The sequence below is a fragment of the Castanea sativa genome, chromosome 12 (genome assembly GCF_040712315.1).
Source record: "Castanea sativa cultivar Marrone di Chiusa Pesio chromosome 12, ASM4071231v1".
NCBI lineage: Eukaryota > Viridiplantae > Streptophyta > Magnoliopsida > Fagales > Fagaceae > Castanea > Castanea sativa.
Window position 1 is genome coordinate 13076791 of NC_134024.1, and position 19727 is coordinate 13096517.

At 34.1% G+C, this 19727-nt stretch overlaps 2 protein-coding genes across 2 annotated transcripts; both read right to left on the minus strand.

The window, feature by feature from the left end:
• Window positions 1-686: 686 nt before the first annotated feature.
• LOC142620916 (pre-mRNA cleavage factor Im 25 kDa subunit 2) lies at window positions 687-6712 on the minus strand. The gene is made up of 7 exons (XM_075794223.1): window positions 6355-6712; window positions 5904-5949; window positions 3037-3130; window positions 2830-2903; window positions 2252-2338; window positions 2005-2115; window positions 687-1347 (listed from the first exon to the last, which is right to left on the minus strand). Exons 1-7 carry the CDS (start codon window positions 6471-6473, stop codon window positions 1276-1278), a joined length of 603 nt encoding a protein of 200 aa, XP_075650338.1. The 5' UTR covers window positions 6474-6712; the 3' UTR covers window positions 687-1275.
• A 9335-nt stretch (window positions 6713-16047) lies between these two features.
• On the minus strand, window positions 16048-17660 carry LOC142619182 (WD repeat-containing protein RUP2-like). Its single transcript, XM_075792255.1, has one exon. It carries the CDS (start codon window positions 17590-17592, stop codon window positions 16408-16410), a length of 1185 nt encoding a protein of 394 aa, XP_075648370.1. The 5' UTR covers window positions 17593-17660; the 3' UTR covers window positions 16048-16407.
• Window positions 17661-19727: the final 2067 nt, after the last annotated feature.

Genomic DNA, 19727 nt, shown 5'->3' on the forward strand with positions numbered 1-19727 from the left:
CCATGGCTCATACCTTAAATTTGCTTCAGCCAAGAGCAAAAAATAGTCAATGTCAAGATTTCACAATTTAATGCATCCAACTCAGCGAAGCCTATTCTTCTTCTTCAGGCAAAAAATTTCTTTTGGGTTTCAAAAATATATAATAAAAAAAAAATTATTGGGAAATGAAGTTCAGGTTTCACCAGGAGAGGCCACCTAACACAACAAGTGGCTCATTGCTTCTCCCGAAATCAATGGCCATGCAGGGGGAAGCCATTCAAACCATCCAGGCTTGGGCCACCTGGTGGGTCAATTAACCGACCTAATAAATGACTCACCTTTTCCTGCGTAAGGTAGCTCGGTTGGAACTTATTTCACCACAAATTTGCAGCAATGTATCATTAGCCTTTCAGTCATTTTACAGGGGACAATGGATGGCTCGGTTGGAACTTATTCTACCATAACTTTGCAGCTAAGTATGATTGGCCTTTCAGCCATCAGTCATCACCCATTGTCTCCATTAATGAGCCTTGACTATTGATTCCAGCGCTTGCATGCATCAGTCAAAACTAGACGGGACTAAAGTAAGAGGTTGATAGCCTAAGCATCATGCAAAAGAAACAACTTCATTAATAAAGACAGTTACACAAAGGATGATCCTATTTCCAAAATGAGACCAAGTAGTTGTCAAAGAAACTACACCAAGATGAGCATAAGCAACTGATGCATGCTATGCATCTTTTTTGATAATTCAATTGTTACAAGTGGGGGGGGGGGGGGGGTGAATGGGGGATTCGGACCCTGATTCTCCTTAGAAAGGGGACCAAGCAATGTGACTAAGCAACAAGGCTTTGGACAATACATGCTACATACCTCCTCTGTTTGTACCCTAATTTCACCTATAATATTACAAGCATAATCAACTAAATTACAAAAAATTGTCAGAAATCGCAAAACAGCACATTATAGCTCATTCTATCCCACTGAAAAGTACATCCATTGGACTTAAACTACAGTAAATGACTCCAAGAACTCAACAGAAACCTTGTTGGAACAAGAATTCTACACTTACACAGAACGCATCAATAGATATTCCAAAGGACCAAACAAAGAGAGACCATGTCAATAGATAAGCTTCAATTATCAGCATAACTGGAGAAACCCCTTCTAAACCAACTTAAATTCAGCTATGAAGTAATAATCAGGTCTGAGCCCTAGCAGTCCATGCAATTAAATCAAAGGTACTTCAGATAATTATAAGCAGGCTATCAGGATGTGAGCTTTAGAAACTAATGCTCATTTAGCAATCATGTTGAACTGGAATCTGGAGAGTTGCTGAGGAATGGTTGATATAACTGGTCCATATCTCTGCAACCAGGTAAGTGACATTCGTTACAAGATTGAAACAAGAAAACAGGATATAAGACAGCAGTTTCAAGCTAGATTTATTTATATATTTATTTTTTTAAAATAAAAGATAAAATTCAAAAAGGGAGGGTGAAAAGGTTGTGTCTGCCATTTTGAAGACCAAAAGATTAGAAGTGGGGAACATACGAATGGAAAGGGTTAATTCATGGCCACCAAAATAAGCCACTAAAGTGAACATATTTTGATAGTGGACCAATCTCTCTCTCTCTCTCTAGAGAGAGAGAGAGAGTGAGAGAGAGAGAGAGATGACAGTTATCTTATCCCCTTATCCCTAATGGACCCACAACTCTTCTATGACGATTATCATTTCTACCCAAAAGACAGAGTCTTGTCTAGAGAGAGAAAGAGAGAGAGAGAGAGAGAGACAGTTATCTTATCCCCTTATCCCTAATGGCCCCACAACTCTTCTATGACTATTATCATTTCTACCCAGAAGACAGTGTCTTGTCTTCAAAGATTCAAATTGTGGCAAACCTGGCATTTTGAACATAAGTAGTTAATATTGAACACTACTCAAGTGTCAAATTAATTTTACCTATCAGAATACTTATCAAAAAAAAAAAGTTGCATATCAGAAGAATGCCAAATGTACCGTACCTGAACGTTATCATAGAGTTCAAACAATGGAACAGCAAGAAGTTTCAAATTTTTTGGGACTGCAAAGTACTCCCTCTCGGACAAGTGAACAATAAAAAGCTTCTTACACTCCTGCATAATCCATATCGCAGAGGAAAGTAAAAGTTAAATGTAGCCCCAGAAACTTGCCCCATTGGGAAGGGAGGATCATCACGTATAACCAATGAAGCCAGAAACAAGAATAGATTCTATAATTTGGTTATGTTACCTTGGGTTTTGTTATGTGGGGAGGGCAATAAGGATACATTATGGTTTCAAAGTTTGGCCTCCACCAAACAGCCACACATTCACCTATCTGCAAAAAGATAGCAAGGAGTGACAAAAAGCATTAGCAATTATAAAAGTTGCAGTGCACTTGCAGGCTCACATAAAGGAGAGAGGGTACATGGTCTTAACTCTTAAACCATTGTACCCAAGGAGGAGGTGTCTCATGTGCCCAGCGCATGAGACATCTCTCTCACTGACAGGGCTTATGCGCCGGGCACATAAAAGATTTTTCTGTACCCAAGATCCACATTCCCAAGTAAAACTGGCTTCCTAATAGAATGGAAGCAAGGCAGCTATTCAAAACCAGGAAACAGAGAATTATAAAATGAAAGCCCAATAAGAAGCACCAGGCAAAGGCTAGCCATCAGTCTCAGAAATTAGGCAATTCTATATCTATAACCATTTTATTTTTGCACCACTCAACTTTCAGTCAATATCCATATGTTTACCATTGCCATATTAGTTTCAAGAATCTTCTTTAGCCTATAATCAGACACAGAATACAAAAGAAAATAATACCTGCCAGTCTGGCACAAGAGCTGGTACAGTAGCACCAAGCTTGCTGGTCAGCTTTCTTTTCAAGCCCTCAATTTCTGCCACAAAGTAAACAGAAAAGTGAAAAAAGTTCATTCATAATGAGAAAATCATGAAGGAAATTGGGGGTGGGGGAGAAGAGAAAAACACAGACCCTGTGAAGTGATGAGTATAACAAAAGAGATATCATACCATTCTCTCCTGGCTTCAAACGCCCACCAGGAAGTTTGCAGAAAGTGTTTCCAATTTGCAGAAGAAGTATGTGAGGATGGTTATGTTCCTGTACCTGCAAGATCAAGCCATAGGTTGAGCCAGAGAGTTAGGAAGTGTTGCACTTGCACATGTAAAACAAAGAAGTCTATGTCCAATTTTTATCCACCCAAGCAATACCAATACCATGAAGAAGAAAAAACTTGGAAGGAAAAGGTCTCATGTCCTGTGGGGTATGAATAACTGTCTTCAAAATGACAGCCTAATTGTATGATTAAATGCTTGTGATTTCTTTTTAGTGACTATAAAACTGTCAAATCACAATTTTTGTGACAAACAATTTTGCATGCAAGAAAATTTCCTTCAGAGAAAAGATTCCTGTGGACAAAATCTGAATTCCTCTTTTAATGATGCGAAAGCAGTATGCCAGGAGTTCATATAATACTAAAACAATGGTTCTAAAGAAAACCACACAAGTTTACTGATGAAAAAGTGGCTTATGCTGAATTCCTACAAATTTCAGGCAACATTTCCAGGACTTGGTCAAGATGACAAAAGGCACCATTTTATAACTTAAAGCTTCTACTTGCGAATGTCAGGCTTGGGCAAGATGGTTCAACTCAACCCAAATCTCTCAATAAACTTAATAATAATAAAAGATTGGATCAAATTTGACATAGTCATGGAAGTCAAGTAAAAGTGAAGCTTTAAAACGCTGGTGCTTCTGCTTAATACTCAAGATTGCTACAGGATGGTGAACAAAGCTAAAGAGAACAGGACCAGTCCTCTCTCTTATAACCACATTTTTATAAATAAATAAAAAAAAGTAAAAAACCTGTATTCATATGACACTCATTTCCTCAAACTGAGAAGGTAGAAGGCTTTAAGTTAGTACATTGATTTTAAGGAGACCTCTCTTATAACCAGAAAATGGTGATGTGATTCACCACTCTGCTAGCAACTTGAGCAAGCACGCTTGCTACCATGCATCTTTCTTTTTCATAATATTGCAAAAAGTGGACCAGTGTCATAAATTTGTACATGAATGTGATTATACAGTAAATATAGCATGATACATCCAACAATTATTTTTGCATTACAAATGAAGAGGCTTAGCTGAAGTGTCCATTTTTGGTGAGTGGGCCTGCAAAGATCAAGGTTTTCTTATTGGCACCCATTGATCTTGAACCCAATTAATGGAAGAAGTGTGATTTCAGCTAGAGCTCATCTGTTGCAAATTTCAAAATTTGTAGCCTTCATTCATCACAAAAATGTGCCAAGCCAATTGCACTCCTTAGCATCTACTACTTACACATAACTTGCCTAACTAACATAAGGTTTGATCAGTCACCCCTCACCAAGATATATAAACGAAGAGGATAAGTGTTTCTCATAAAAGCACTCTCATAGAGGAAGGTGAAAGGACGAAAAGCACCAAAATTGGCACTTGGGATTTGTAGGTTATCAGATAGTCTTATTTGTTTCAAATAATTCTTTAACTCTACAAAATGGATCAAAAAAATTAAACAGTTTCCACAAAGATGAACCAATGAGTAACCAACTATTTGTGTTCTTCTGTATCCAGAACAAGGTCAAAATGCTAGAGAGAAAGCAAAGATTGATTTGATTAAGCATTTAAGCTTATAAAATTTGTTGAGAGTTAAGAAAGAACTTCTATTCAGCGCTAGTCACCACATATTGGGTCCTTTAAAGAAAGCACAGCTTGACTTGAATAAGCTTATAAAACTATTGGGTCCTTCAACATCCCACTAACATTGGAAATTTGTTAAAATCTCAATACAAGCATCAAACCCATGAGATTTTTACATTAATGTATGTCACGGGCATAGTCAAGCCAACTCTAGCTCAAATGGCATTTCTTCCTCCCAAAAGAATGGGCAGAGGGTAATGTCATGGGTTCAAAACTCATTGGGTGAAAGAGTAATTTTTACACCCCACCCCCCAAATAATAATAATAATAATAATTTCATGGACAGTCTAATACTTTTTTTTTATAGGCAATAGGAATTTAATTGAAAAAGATGAACATCATGTTCACGATGATGAACAGTCTGATCAAGAAACAAATGCATATAACTCAAGAACTAAAGCTAACAGATTGTAGAAAATCAGAAATGGAAATACATTGCATAAAACTCCAAATACAAAGCCACTGAAACAAAGTTCCAAAAAGAAGAGACTTTGAGAGAAAACATAATCTAACACGTATAAAGTCTAAATGATAATTAAAGTATTAAAGAGATGTTCTTTTGTCACAAATGTGTGACCTTTGGTGTGTGTTTGCAACAGCTTACATGCATGGGTATTTATCATAATTACTATTAATGAATAACGAAGCAAGTTTTGATGAAAAGATAAGTAAATTGCAGAATCTTTGAGGTGAATAACAATCTAGGAACTACACAGTCGCCATCAGTTTCATCTAAGACAAGTATCACAACTCAAATGAAAGAGAGAAGAGACAACAAACCAATCGAGAATAAACCCATGAAAGACAAGTAAACACGTTTAGTATACATCTTAATATTTCACCCACCATTTAGGCCCTGCCCTCTTTTACACGTTAACTTTTTACTCCAAAATTAAAGTTCCGGGGCAGAAATGAAAATCGCAATAAGCCGGTATCCCTCAAAGGCAGGTATCTCAAAAACAACAATGAACTCAAACCCAAATGCAAAAAGGTAATCCAAATGCAAATGCAAGCATCATAAAGGTTCGATTTTCAAGTACAGCATCAAAGGTCTACAAAAAGGTAATCCAAACACAAGCATCACAAAGGTTCAATTTTTACAATGAAATAATGTGTCAGATTAATCGAATGTACATACCAGCAAAATCCCTTCGACACTCGTCCTCATGCCCTCCTTCATATAGCTGAAACCAATAACCATAACCAGGACTCACATAAAAATACTACTATTATAATAATAATAATAATTCAAATCCAAAACTTACATACTAGGTTCTCTTCAAAAACAAAAATCAAAAACACATTTTTGTTTCTTTGTCTCCAATTGCAGTCAATTGAAGTCAAAATTCTTTGCTAACACGACGAAAATTTTGAAACTTTACAAAGAAAATTCTGGAAATAAATGAGTTAGGGTTTCAATTCTTGAACTCCATGAGTGAACTAAAAAAAAAAAAGGCTTTGGACTTAAATGAAATCACTGAAAGAGTAAATAAACTAGTAGAAGTACTTTAATTTTTTATTATTTTTTTATAGGTAACCAAACAGCAAGGGGGGGTTTTGAGGGTTTATCTAGGGTTTAGAGAAATTACTTGACTTTCATGCGAGCGAGGCGATCAGCGACGGAGGTGTCTTTTTCCATCTTGGGCTCTTTGGTGCCGAAGGTGTAGCTTGACAGTGGGTACGTGTTCACCACCGATGAAGTCACCATCTCTGTCCCTGTCTCTGACTCTCTCTCTGTTTCTCTTCTACACTCTCTGTGTGTGTGTGTGTCTCTCTCTCTCTCTCTAAATCTATGGAAATCGAGAGGAGGAGTTCAGCTGAACTGAGTCTACTATGCTAAACTCTACAGAGGAATTGGATTCTCTGTCAATCAAAGTTTCGGGAGACTCTCTAAACTCTAAATATTGCAGAATGGAGATCAACAAGAGACAACGAGCCAACGACCATACTTCAAATTAAAAATTAGGGGTAAAGTATAAAGAGTTTAAAATTATAAAAATAATAATAATAATAATAACAAATAAAAATACTACCCTTCGGTTTAAGGTAATACTAAAATTTACTCTTTACTAGTAAAACTTTTCAGAAATATAGGGTGTTTGGTAACATCGTTTTAATATTATTATTTGTATTTTTTAGAAAAATATGTGGGTAAAAAAATATATAAAAATGTGTGTAATGTTATTTAAAAATTAAAAACATGTATTTAAACACATGTACCCAAAAGCTCCATAATTTACTCCTTAAGCACAAACACAAATTATTGCTAAAAATTTCCCTACTCCTCAATTATTTTAGTTATCTATTATTGATTATCCAAACATTCCACTGCGTATATAATATTCATAACACCTATCAATATATATATATATATATATACTAGCCTCTGAACACGCGCTCATACACGTGCTCAAAGGCTCTTCTATTTTATTTTATTTTTAAAGGTTAATAATTTGCATATATTAAAATTTAGAAATTTTTTTATTTTTCAAACAAATAAAAAGGATAAACTTTAAAGATAAATAGTAACTGTAATTTCTTTTTTGAATGTGAAGAAAAAAATATCCTAAATTTTAGAAATTCTCTTTTTTGAATTTAAAATAAAATTTGTTATTTGACATTTATGACCATATTTCTAAATAAATTTACCCTTCATTAATGAGGGTATTTTTGAACTATATAAAGTTCAGTTGAAAGAGCGGATTCCTCTTATATATAATTTTCATAATGTAATTACCATGAGACTTCTCAAGTCAAGAGAAGTTATTGAAACTAGCCTCTGAGCACGCGCGTGAGGCTCTTCTATTTTTTGGGTAAGGGTTAATTTAGAGTATTTATTATAATTTGGGAGTACTACATTTTCCAATCACAAAAAAAAAACCTAAGGGTGATGAGTATTATGCGTTAGCAAGTGAAATAATTTTTCATCACACCCCTAGGTTTTTTTTTTTATTGGAAAATGTAGTACTCCCAAATTATAATAAATGCTCTAAATTAACCCTTACTCAAAAAATAGAAGAGTTTCTAAGCACGCACATGAGCACGTGCTCAGAGGCTAGTTATTATACTCTCTCTCTCTCTCTCTCTCTCTCTCTCTCTCTCTCTCTCTCTCTCTCTCATCATACCATGTTTTACTCTCCCACCAACTGTGTCTTACTCCAAATTTTTTTTTTCAAGGGACTGGACTTACTTTTAGTGTACTTCTTAAAAAAAAAAAAGTGTGCTCCAAATTAAAAGTGAGCTCATTTTACTATTTAATTTATTTTTGCTATTATTTATGATTTCTATGGCACTTTTTGATGTTATTCATAAGTCTCACTGTATTATTTCAACTAACTTTTACTTTTATTTATAATATTTTTAGTAAAAAGTTTTCAATTTTAGCAAAATAAGCAGGCCCCAAACAAATCTTATATAGGTATTTTGTGATTGAAAAATGTAGTAATCCCAAATTATAATGGATGCAAATTATTAACTTTTCTCCAAAATAATAGAAAAACCTCTGAGTACGCGTGTGAGCAATTTAATATGAAGCAATGTAATTTTATTTTGGTGCTATTATTTTTTTTAAATGAGAGTTATCAAAAAAAAAAATTTAATCCTAAAAGGCAGCTACTTAGTCCTAAAAGGTAGCTAGTTATTACATATCCATAACCATAACATAAATTTCAAATGCTAAACTCTCACATTGTAAACTCAATATTTTTAAAAAACATATGCCGTGACTGTGTAAACTCTAGGTTACGGAAGCATTGGAGGAGTCAATTCAAACCTAATTTTTTAAATAAAAAAAATCTATATTTAAATTAAGGAGGAATATCAAGGGTTGCTTGTCGTTCCAAAGAATTTTCATGGCTGCATTCATACATGGAATAGTCTTTATTGATAAAATACTATTATGAATTGTATAATTCTAGATTCATCCAATAAAAATAATAATGTATTAATGTATATATATCATGAATCGGGACCATAATCTAAGCGAGGGTGTTTCACTATTTCTCAAATATAAATTCATCCAATGTTCTTGCTATGAAATTTAACAAAATTGTTGATATGTTACCCTAAAAAAAAATGCAAAAAAATAGAGTTAGGCTTAAATGTAAGAAAAACAATAGAAAAGAATACCAGGAGGAAGAGATGGCACCAATTAGAACACATACACTAAAATAGTTAGTCAAACCCGATAACCACAAAAAAGACAAAAATATTTATCATTCCCACTCTTTAAAAAAGACTCATTAATTAGAGAAAATATTAAACACTTATCAAACTGACCAAATAAAAGTAAAGAAAAGATAAAAATAAAAATAAAAGAAAAAATAAGATAAGATAAGATAATGACATGGAAATAATAATGATAACAAAGTAAGGAAACCAAATATAAACCAAATACTGGAAAAAAAAAAAAAAAAAAAAAGAAGCACTCATTTTAGAGCAAAAGTAAAAATGCCATGAACTATTTTGACCCCAACAACACCGTTCTATTACTGTGAAGAATCCCTCAATCTCTACCTTTGGTGGCATTATCGCGGTAGGAAATATTCTCCAGTGACGCACTCCCAAAGGCTTCTTCATTGGAGAGTCTATTTCAACTGAGTCTTCACATAACTTGCTTGATTGTGTTGTTGCAATCCTGAAACCATTATAAACCAATTAGTTTTATATTTAAATAATTTGAGAGAGAAACCTAAACAAACCTGAATTTGTTGATGTAGTCAGAGTGAAAGATTTCAAACGCATTGGTTTGTAATACATATTTAAGATAAAGTGATATGTAGTGCTTTGATGGGATAAGGAAATAGTAATTATAACTGTATTTGCTAATCCTCATTTCAAATTTGAATCCAACTTGTACGTGGGTGATCCCCATTTTGAATTCAAGTGCAAGTGGGTGGGTTAATGGTATTGGCAGTGAAGGTGGGTTTGAAAGATTGAATACGGGTAGTTTTTTTTTTTTTTTTTTAATTTGATTCTTGTACTACTGTATGTGCCTACGTGGGTTTATAATGTCTTCACTTTTCTTTGTTCACAATTTTTTTTTTTTTTGTCAAGGGAAACTGGGTATTCAAAAAAGGCGAAACCATATTTTCGTCCCTACATTTTCACGCGATTTCTACTTTGGTCTCTATATTTTATTTTCACTACTTTCTGTTTAGAAAAACGCCTTCTATTTAAGTCCTTTTCGTTAGCGTCGTTATGGCATTGACCTACATGACAAACGGAATCAATAAAATAATAATAAAAAATTTATTTTGTCATTAAAAAATGCCACGTCAGCAGATAAATTAAAAAATAATAATTTAACTGAATAAAAAAATCAAAAACTGAAATAATAATAAAAACTCATATTAACTGAGATCAAAGTGTGTCTTGAATAAGAACAACAAAAACACAAATCCAAATCTAAGAACACAAACCTAGTAATTAAAAAAAGAAAAAGAAAAGATAGCTATTAAAAAGACTAAAATTGAGTAATTCAAAAGCAGCAAACTTAGATCAACGAATCGAAAAGCAAAAAAGACCTGACTAGCAACGATTCTGAGAAGAGCTCTACGAACTCTGGAATCCATAGCTTCAGAGACACCCATTTGAGTTCTCATGAGCTCTCCAACGGTCAATGGCCTCTTTGGCTTGCCGTGACCCAAACTTGAACCTGACCCGGGGGTTTTCTTAGGATACTTGAGTCCGAAAGCTTTCTTGACTTTACTAGCTCCGGTGGAAGTGAGGGATCGCTGTAACCCAGGGGAGTTAGGCGAATGGTAACCCAGAGCCGAACTCGGCGAGTCGGAATTGCTGCCGCCGTTGCTGCTTTTGTTTAGGGATGGCCATACCCATTGGGTAATGGATATCCAACCCTACCCAATCCAAATATTCCGGGTAATACCCGGTTCTTCATGGGTAGATCTTAACCGGGTAGGGTATGGGTATTACCCGAATTGTTCGGGTAGGGTATGGATATTATCCAAACCCGACCCATATTCAAAAAAAAAAAACCACAAAATTTTAAAAGAATGAAATATATATATGAACCGTTTCTGACTAGTGGCAGGGTCTAACAAGAAACACTTGTAATTTTGCAGTCCTGGTCTTTATTTAGTTTTCTTAGATAGATTTCTTCAGTCCCTCTCTGACTCTCTATCTCAGCTCCATTGTTCTGAAAATCCCTCAGCTTTTTTCTCCAATGGCTTCTCATCTTGTAATTACCCTCTCTCTCATCTCTTACCTCTTCTTGTTCACCTCTTCTTCTTCGTCAGCTTCTAGAATTATTTTACCATCAGATTCTCAAAAAGTCTCTGTGGGCTTATACTACGAATCCCTATGCCCCTACAGCGCCAATTTCATAATCAATTACCTGAATGCGTTGTTGACGGAGAAATTTCAGATGGAGAATCTGGATTGGATCTACCTGGAAGACGAGCTTGAAAATCAGAAGAAGACATTGAAGGCGGCACTAGAGAGAGAGAGGAAAGTGAAGGAGGCGAAGAATTCAAAGCTAGATGTGAGGAATGTTATTTGTAAACAAAGTTTACAAATAAATGAAAGCTTACAATTACAAATATTTCATTTTAGTTTCAGCTTTCTTTCTAATAACAAAGTTTACAAATATTTCCTAAGATTCTTGTTACGTTATAAATGTGGAATTGAACTTGAATCTTCGTTATTTGTAACATTTTGCCTTTTCTTCGTTGTGTTATAAATAACATTTTGCCAGTTTTGAATCATGGGGTATGGATAAAATGTTTTGGATTAAAAAAAAAAAATTTAATGGGTTTCGGGTTTCGAGTAGGGTATGAATATCCATGGATAATAAATTTGGGTAAGATTCGGGTATGGATACTAATGGGTATTGATATTCGGGTATCCATGGGTAAACTTTTCGAGTAGGGTATGGATTGGGTATACCCATAGCCTACCCATAGCCATCCCTACTTTTGTTGTTGTTGTTGGAGGAGACGAAGCTGAGGGGTTTGGCGGTGGAGGTATGGCAGACGGCAACGAAGATCTCGTAGGCGGTGAGGCGGAGGTCGGAATCGGTGAGTTGGGTGTGGTGAGTTGGTCGAGTGGGGAAGGGAGATCGGGGGCGGTGGGCTTGGAAGGCATTATTGTTTTTCTGTTTTTTTTTTTTTTTTAATTACTGGGTTTGTGTTCTTAGATATGGGTTTGTATTCTTGTTGTTCTTGTTCAAGACGTACTTTGATCTTAATTAATGGGATTTTTTTTTCTGTTTTTGATTTTTTTTATTTAGTTAAATTTAGTTAAATTATTATTTTTAATTTAATTGCTGACGTGATATTTTTTAATGACAAAATAAATTTATTATTATTATTTTATTAATTTTGTTTGCCATGTAGGTCAGTGCCCTAACGGCACTGACGAAAAGGACTTAAATAGAAGACATTTTAATAAACAAGGACTAAAAGTTGTGAAAATAAAAAATAGGAACTAAAGTGAGAATCGCGTGAAAATGTAGGGACGAAAATGTGGTTTTCGCTTAAAAAAAAAGTTAAAGTTTTTTTTTTTAATGCAAAAAAAAAAAAAAAAAAAAAAAAACTTGATAAGAAAAAAGAAAAGAGTTAAGTACTGATAAAGGAAAAGAAAAGAAAAAAAAAGAAAAAGAAAAGTGAATAGTAATGCTTAGTTTGAAAATCAACAGGACTTTTTTTTCTTTTTTTTTTCTTTTCTTTTCTAAGCAATCTAAGCAACAAATCAAAACGTGGAAGTTAAATATTGCCTATTTTGTAGGCATGGTTATAGATAGGAGTTAAAGATATATTTTTACTATGTTATCCTCAAGTTTTATCTCTACTTAAATGTAGGATGTAGGGGCATTGAGAGAACTGCATAACTGAAGAAGAAGCAATTTGAGTTTGCAAACTAACGTAAGTGCGCTGGAAGTGTGCTCCTATTTTATTGATAGTGTTTTATATGGAAGTTAAATGACCATTTTTACCAAGTTTTGCCCCTATTTAAACATAGGCTATAGGGGTATTTTAGAAAAAAAAAATTTATCAAACTATCTTTTAGTTCTGTTTCTACTTAAACCTAGGAATGTAAGGGGTATTTTGGAACAAAAAAAAATCCACTCCAAACCGATGCAGCCGCTTAAATGGTAGTATAAATGAAGCAAATTATTGGAAGGAGTGTTTAGGGACCAAATTGGATATTTTTGTAAAACATTGGCAGTACTTCGTATTAGCGCAAACCTAATACATGGCTGATTTTTGTAGTTTGCCTGGAATTGTTCAAATGATAGCTCTTAGATAATGGAACCCACCTCCCTCTCAAAGTCTCCACTATCAACCTATCTCAAATAAAATTTTGATAAATCTAGGGCAATTGGTGGTGTGCTTATTTTGGTCATGGTCTTGTTATCCAAATTCCACAAGCATTATTACATATAAAGGTGATTACATATGCTTAATATACAATGAGTTTTGCTGTTATGTTTAATGAATTTTAGTTATGGTCACTACAATTTAGACGCTAGAAAGAGTGTGTTTTATTACTATCCCTTGATTTTAAAAAATGAAAAAGTTTGCCTCCAAATATTTGTGGAGTCATCTTGCTCCAACTCATGATATGTTGATTAAAGAGACTATTTATATGTAATTTTAGTTACATGAATTTTTTAATAAATCGAGTATAGTCTTATAAATCACCACATAATAAGTTGGAAAAAATAATTTAATCCAAACATGTTTGAGCCAAATTTTATTCTTAAATGAGTAATAATATCAACACTAAAAAAAGTACAATCATTTTCACAATTATTAATATAACAACTTGTTATTGAAGTAATATCATTTTCAACTATGACTCACTTTTATCAACAATTCAACACCAATCACAATGTATCAACTTGGCAATTGTGAATAATTGTGTCTTTTAGATTTATTGATTCTAAAACATTTTTCTTGCAATTTTATGAATGTGTTATATTGTAATGGGGATAAAATTGTCAAAAAATTTAGAAATATAACATTTTTTTGCAATTGTTAATATGACATGTGAAAATGATATTGCTCTAATTAAAACAGACCATTTAATAGTTGTGAAAAATGTTATTTCCTTGACATTCCTTTGAAATTATATGGTCTATGTCTTAGTTTTAGACTGAAAAATATGTCAATTTTTGTAATGAGCATTTTTCATTAAAAGAACATATATACAAAAGGTAAAAATAAAAAATTAACATTTTAAGATCTTAGGTTTGTGAGAGTTTGAGAATTAACATCTTGAAGAGTTTCTTTATGAAGGGCTTAATGTGACAAGCTAGAACCTAAGACATCATTTCAATACAAAAGTTAAATTCATTTAAAACTTTAAACAAGTGGATGTAGACTTAACAATGCTGCATTAACAACTTGCCCTAAAAAAAGACCCCAAAAGAAAAAAAACTATTATCTAATATTGGACTTAAGCTACTCAAACAATCAAGTACATTATACACATGCAAATACAAAAACAAATCTCTTCATTCACATGTAATTATGTAAGTCTAGCAATACTTACATACTCTCAGAGCAATTCTCCGAGCTCTCACAAAGGAGGGTGGGTCCCACATATAGGGTCCACTCTTATTGTAAGAGCCCGAAGCATTACTCCAAGATTAAGGGTCCGTTCGTTTGTGATGAAAATATGGAGAATGGAAAATAGAAGGAGAAAAATAGGGTGAAAAATGCTGTTTTCCACTATTCAGTTGGGGAAAGAAAAGAGGAAGGAGAGAAAACCCGGGAGAAAGTTTTATTTTTGAGCCCACATTTTTTTTCCTCCCAAATTGGGAGGAAAATCTTAGGAGAAAAGTATTATAATAGGACTTTTACAAAATGCCCTCCTCCCACCTATCCTTATCACTTTCCTCTTCTCATCTCCTTCACCAACGGGTCCAGGTTCTCTTCTCTTTTTTTTTTTTCAACTTGACCTAATTTTTTTTTTCAACATTTTCTTCTCTCTCTTTTTTTTTTTTCCTTTTTTTTTTTCAACATGACCTGATCTATTTTTTTTCAACATTCTCTTCTCCTTCTTTTTTTTTCAACGTGACATGATCTATTTTTTTTCAACATTCTCTTCTCTCTTTTTTTTTTCTTTTTTTTTTTTTTCAACATGACCTGATCTATTTTTTTTTTCAACGTGACTTGATCTTTTTTTTTTTAGCGTGACCTGATTTTGTATTATGATGTGATAAATTTTATATTATGTAATGAGTACGAATAAATCTATTTATTACATATTATGCAACAAGGGTATAATAGTCAATTTATATAAATTACATTTTCCATCCTTCCCCTTTTTTTTTTCTTTCCAACCAAATAAAAGAGTTTTCCACCCCTCCAACCAAATACAAAAAAGGGAAAACTAAATGTTTTTCATCCTCTCACTTTTCTACTTTTCTAACCGAACGGACTCTAAGTTTTTTTTTTTTTTCCCTCATAAAACAATGACATAAAGAAAAGTTCTAATCTCTCTCCCCATTTAACGTAATAATAAAAAAGAAATAAAATGGATACTTTTTTTTTTTCTAAACACGTTATTAATAGGCATGATACATCGTTATTAAGCTTTATTATCAGGTCTCTGATACATCACTATTTGAATACTGCATTTAGCTACTGACTCCCACCACTAAATTTTTAGGCAACCATAGATGCAACTAATATATCTTATCCACTCAACTGTGGCCCTGTGGAAACCACTAACGTTCATGCTATTGGTATATTGGGTGAGAGTTGGAGAGTTAGCACCATGTCCGTTCTCCTTATGAAAGCTTCAGTGCTTAATATAGCAGGTCAGGATGCTGCATTAAAAGGTTGATAGTAAATTTTGTCAATACTATTTAATGTGAAAATTGACAATTTAAACATTCACATCGTTCTTTAACAAGGAACTCTTAGGTACTCTCGAAGCACAGAGAATGGTGTTCTCTCCTCTCACATTCATAGTGGGGGTCTACTCATTAAATTCATGGTGGAGTCCACTGTAAATGTGAGAGAATGAAGCATCATTTTTCCATGGAAATACCTAAGAATTTTCCATCTTTAACCAACTTAGTTAAGAAAACCATGCAAAATAAATTTATTTAAATAAAAAAAACACAACACCTTAAATTTGATGAGATTGGGCCAACACCTACCACAAATCAATTGTCCACGTAGATTACAAATTTTACCCTCTAATTCTCAAGATTAATGTTGCTATACCCAAAATCCAAACACACCTAATGGCATGTTTCAATTATATGCAAGAGCTATTAACTAGTTTACAAGGACCGCTGCATATATCTTATTATTCAATTCTTATCAAAGTGGAATCGCAATAAAATAAGACAGCCTCTGAATAAACCACCTCATGATGCATGACTCAATTCATAGACATAGGCAGGACCCATAACATTTACAATGAAAAGAAAATTCTAAAATCAGGCTGAGTATCGATTAGGATTTAGGAAGGACAATTCACAACACAGAGCTGTAAATGTAGTTGCATCCCTAAAACATTTGTTTGCAAAAGTGATAAAGCAAAATGGCCTCTATCTTTCTTTTTTCCTTTTATCTTTATTCTAAAAAAAAATTGCATGCACAATTCTGTATATGATTAAAATTCCCAAACAATATTGTAGGAAAGTGGGTCAGAAGCAAATACTAATATGAAATCAACTTCCTTTTGCCCACAAAAACCTGCAAAACCCCATCTGATCCTCCTGCCAAAAGTCTACATTGGTCCTCCCCAACTTGGCCCCAACACACACTACTAACAAACCCGTGGTCACTCCCGGGTCCAGCCACTGGCTCAAACCCATGCATCCATATGGGTTCACCCCACCTCTTATCATACACAAAGACCCGGTTATTTTCCGACCCGCATCCGAGTAACCCACCATTTCTCCACACGGATAACCCGACGAAGCTCCGGCTATTCACGTGCCCTTTGTACGTGCGAATCACACGTGTAGAATCATCAACATTCCACAGCTTCAAACACCCATCAGTCCCAGCTGAAACAATCATATGATCATCAAGAAATCTAACATAAGAAACAGTTTTACCATGCCCATCAAAAACAACAACCGGGTCACCCAAGTTTCTAACATCATACCCGTAAGCCCTCCGGTCAGCACATCCAACGACAATTAATGGCCCACCAAATGGATTGAATTCCACACAACAAACAGGGCTACGTGACACGCTAGGCTGCACCGTAGCCACACATTTCCCACCTTCACAACGCGGGTCCCATATTTGCATGGTTCCATCGTCCGACCCGGATGCTCCAATAACCGGATCCCAATGCGAATAGTCCACACTCCAGACCCGGCGCCCACCATGCTCGTCACGCTCAAAAACGGGTATTTTCCTCTCGAGGTCATACTCCATCACAACCCCATCATAGTCCCCGGACCCCAGGACCCGATTACCCGACCCGGGTTTCCATCTCAGGCTGCTCAGCTTTGCTGGGGTGCACACGTAATAGTCACATGCAGTAGCGTGGTCTAACATTAACGTAGTACTACTAACACTGTCAACATGTTTTTCTTCATCAGGCAACAAAGTGCTTAAACTATAAACTCTAATCTTTCTCGCTATGCCACCTGTGGCTACCAAGGTATCCGAGGGATCGAATTCGATTGCTCCTAGGGTGTCGGAAACAGCTCCAATGGACGTGCTCGAAGAAACAATGGTGGAGAGATTGAAATCCCATTCGCATCTAGCTTTTTCTTCATTATCTTCACCTTCTTCTTCTTCTTCATCTTCGGCTATGTTGAGTTTTTGTTTGCGTTTTGTTTGTAGGGTTTGGTCTGGAAGGGATTTTGTGGAGAAGCTTTTCATATCCCATTCAAATGGAGTTGTAGAGATGTCATTGGGATCTTTGGACCAATGAAAGGCTCCCACAAACTTTAAAATCTACCGTATATTTTTTTCTATACATTAATATGGATAAATAGACAATCAACCTGAATTTATTTATTTATTTTATTTTTATTTTCGTTGTTCTTGCTCATTTGTAATAGAATAATCCTTCATGTTGTCTAAAATTACAATAAACGCCATTCTCTAAAATGTATGGTGTACATTTTTCCATTGCTTTCCTTTTTAGGAGAAGTCATGTGTTACGTTACGTGTTCTTAGAATTTTGTCGTTCCCTTTTCGCTATATCAAAGCTAATAAAATCGGTTTGTCTTAGCCACAATAATTTTGTCCATCAAATTTATTGGTGAACAATACCTCAATACACTTATTGAGATAGTACTTTTCAATAATGTATCAACAAAATTTTTATTTATTTATTATTATTTGGTTTCCCATCTAACTCTCTATATCTCTCATGCACCGGTCCACACAAATTGGTGGAAATAGTCAAATAGAGATCAGGTTTGGATTTTCGATCTTGGTTGCTCATGCACCGAACCATCATTAATCGATGGAGATAAATGATGAATTTCCAATCTAGGTCGCAACAGACTCGTGGTTGAACCGAGCTCCGATTTGGGTTGCAATGCTCTGCCATGGTTTCCAGGGGCGGAGCCAGGAATTTTTGTTTGGGGGCCAAGTTGCGATACTAATATATTTATCAAGACAACCCTCATATACATATATATACACACACGTTTTTTTGTTATATATACACACTTTTTTATTTGATAAGTTATATATATACACTCACAAAAAAAAAAAAACTTAGTATTTTCAATCAAAGTTATGTTTGATGACGATCTTTATAAAATAAAATTCATTTTTTTCATTTTCATAGTAAAATTCTTAAAAAGTTTCATTTTAAATACAAATTATCAAATTTTATACTTAAGTAAAAAGATCTTTCAATTAAACTAATGAAAATTTCAAAAACATGCAACTAAAGACATTAAAATAAGTTAGACTCCAAACATATTTAAAGTCATCTTGTTCTAACCTATTATGTGTCAACTAAAGACACAGTTCATGTGTAGTTTTAGTGACAAGATTTTTTTAATGAGTTAATGACTTATTAATCACCACATAACAGTTTAAAAAAGATAAATTCAAACATGTTTGATGGCAAAATTTATCAAATATTTAACAGATGTAAGAGCACATTTTACAATAAAAAATAGAATTGCGAAAAAAAAAGCTATATCTCTATAACTATTAGACCAATTACTTTTTTTAAGAGCATCATTGGACTAATTCAAATATTTAGGGGGGCCAACTCTTATTTTTATAGACTAAATTTTGAAAATACTAAAATAATTATATATATATATATATAATTTTAAAATTTTCAAAATTTTGGGGGGCCCAAGTTTCAACACAGCTTCGCCCCTGAATTGGTTTCCAAGCTCAACCTCGACGGATATGGATTTGAGATCTTTCTAAATTTGGGATGTTATGGATTTGTGAGGAAAGGAAGAAAGGGAGTGGAGTAAAGTTTTATTAAAAAAAAGTCTCGTTAACGTGTGTCTTTGCTCCTTAGAAAAAATTTGATATAACTTTTTTAGAAAATATAAAAAGTTGTAAAAAAAAATCTTTTTTTTTTAATTTTCTCATAAAAATTTTGTAAAATATTTCCTATATCAATACACTTAGGACCTTCTTTAAGAGGCCAATCCAAAATATTTGGGGATCAATTCATAAGAAAATTAAAATTTTATTTATCTATTAATAAGAGGTTTTCCAAAGCAATGTAATATGAGAACTGAGACCTCCATTGGATACCAACTACTTGCTATTGTTTGGTTTTGGCGGTTGGCACTGGTTAGATTGGATAAGGGGTAGAGAGCAGAGATACACAGGCACAAGACCTAGGACAGTGCAAAATGATAAATGTTCGACAATGAAAGCACCACCAAATTAAATCATATTAGATACATGTCAAGTCAATATCACACTTGCATTTGCATTCATTGCTATAGTTTTTTTTTTTTTCAATTTCTTTGGGGCCAACACTTTTCTACACTTTTAGGTTCGGTGGAAAACGTGGTATTACT

Excerpts from the sequence above, each read along its gene's own strand:
- LOC142619182 (XM_075792255.1), bottom strand. The coding sequence starts at position 17,592 with ATGAAAAGCTTCTCCACAAAATCCCTTCCAGACCAAACCCTACAAACA.
- LOC142620916 (XM_075794223.1), bottom strand. The coding sequence starts at position 6,473 with ATGGTGACTTCATCGGTGGTGAACACGTACCCACTGTCAAGCTACACC. Across the intron at positions 2,116-2,251 it reads CCCACATAACAAAACCCAAG|GAGTGTAAGAAGCTTTTTAT; the intron begins GTAACATAACCA and ends TGGATTATGCAG. Across the intron at positions 1,348-2,004 it reads AACTCTATGATAACGTTCAG|AGATATGGACCAGTTATATC; the intron begins GTACGGTACATT and ends ACCTGGTTGCAG.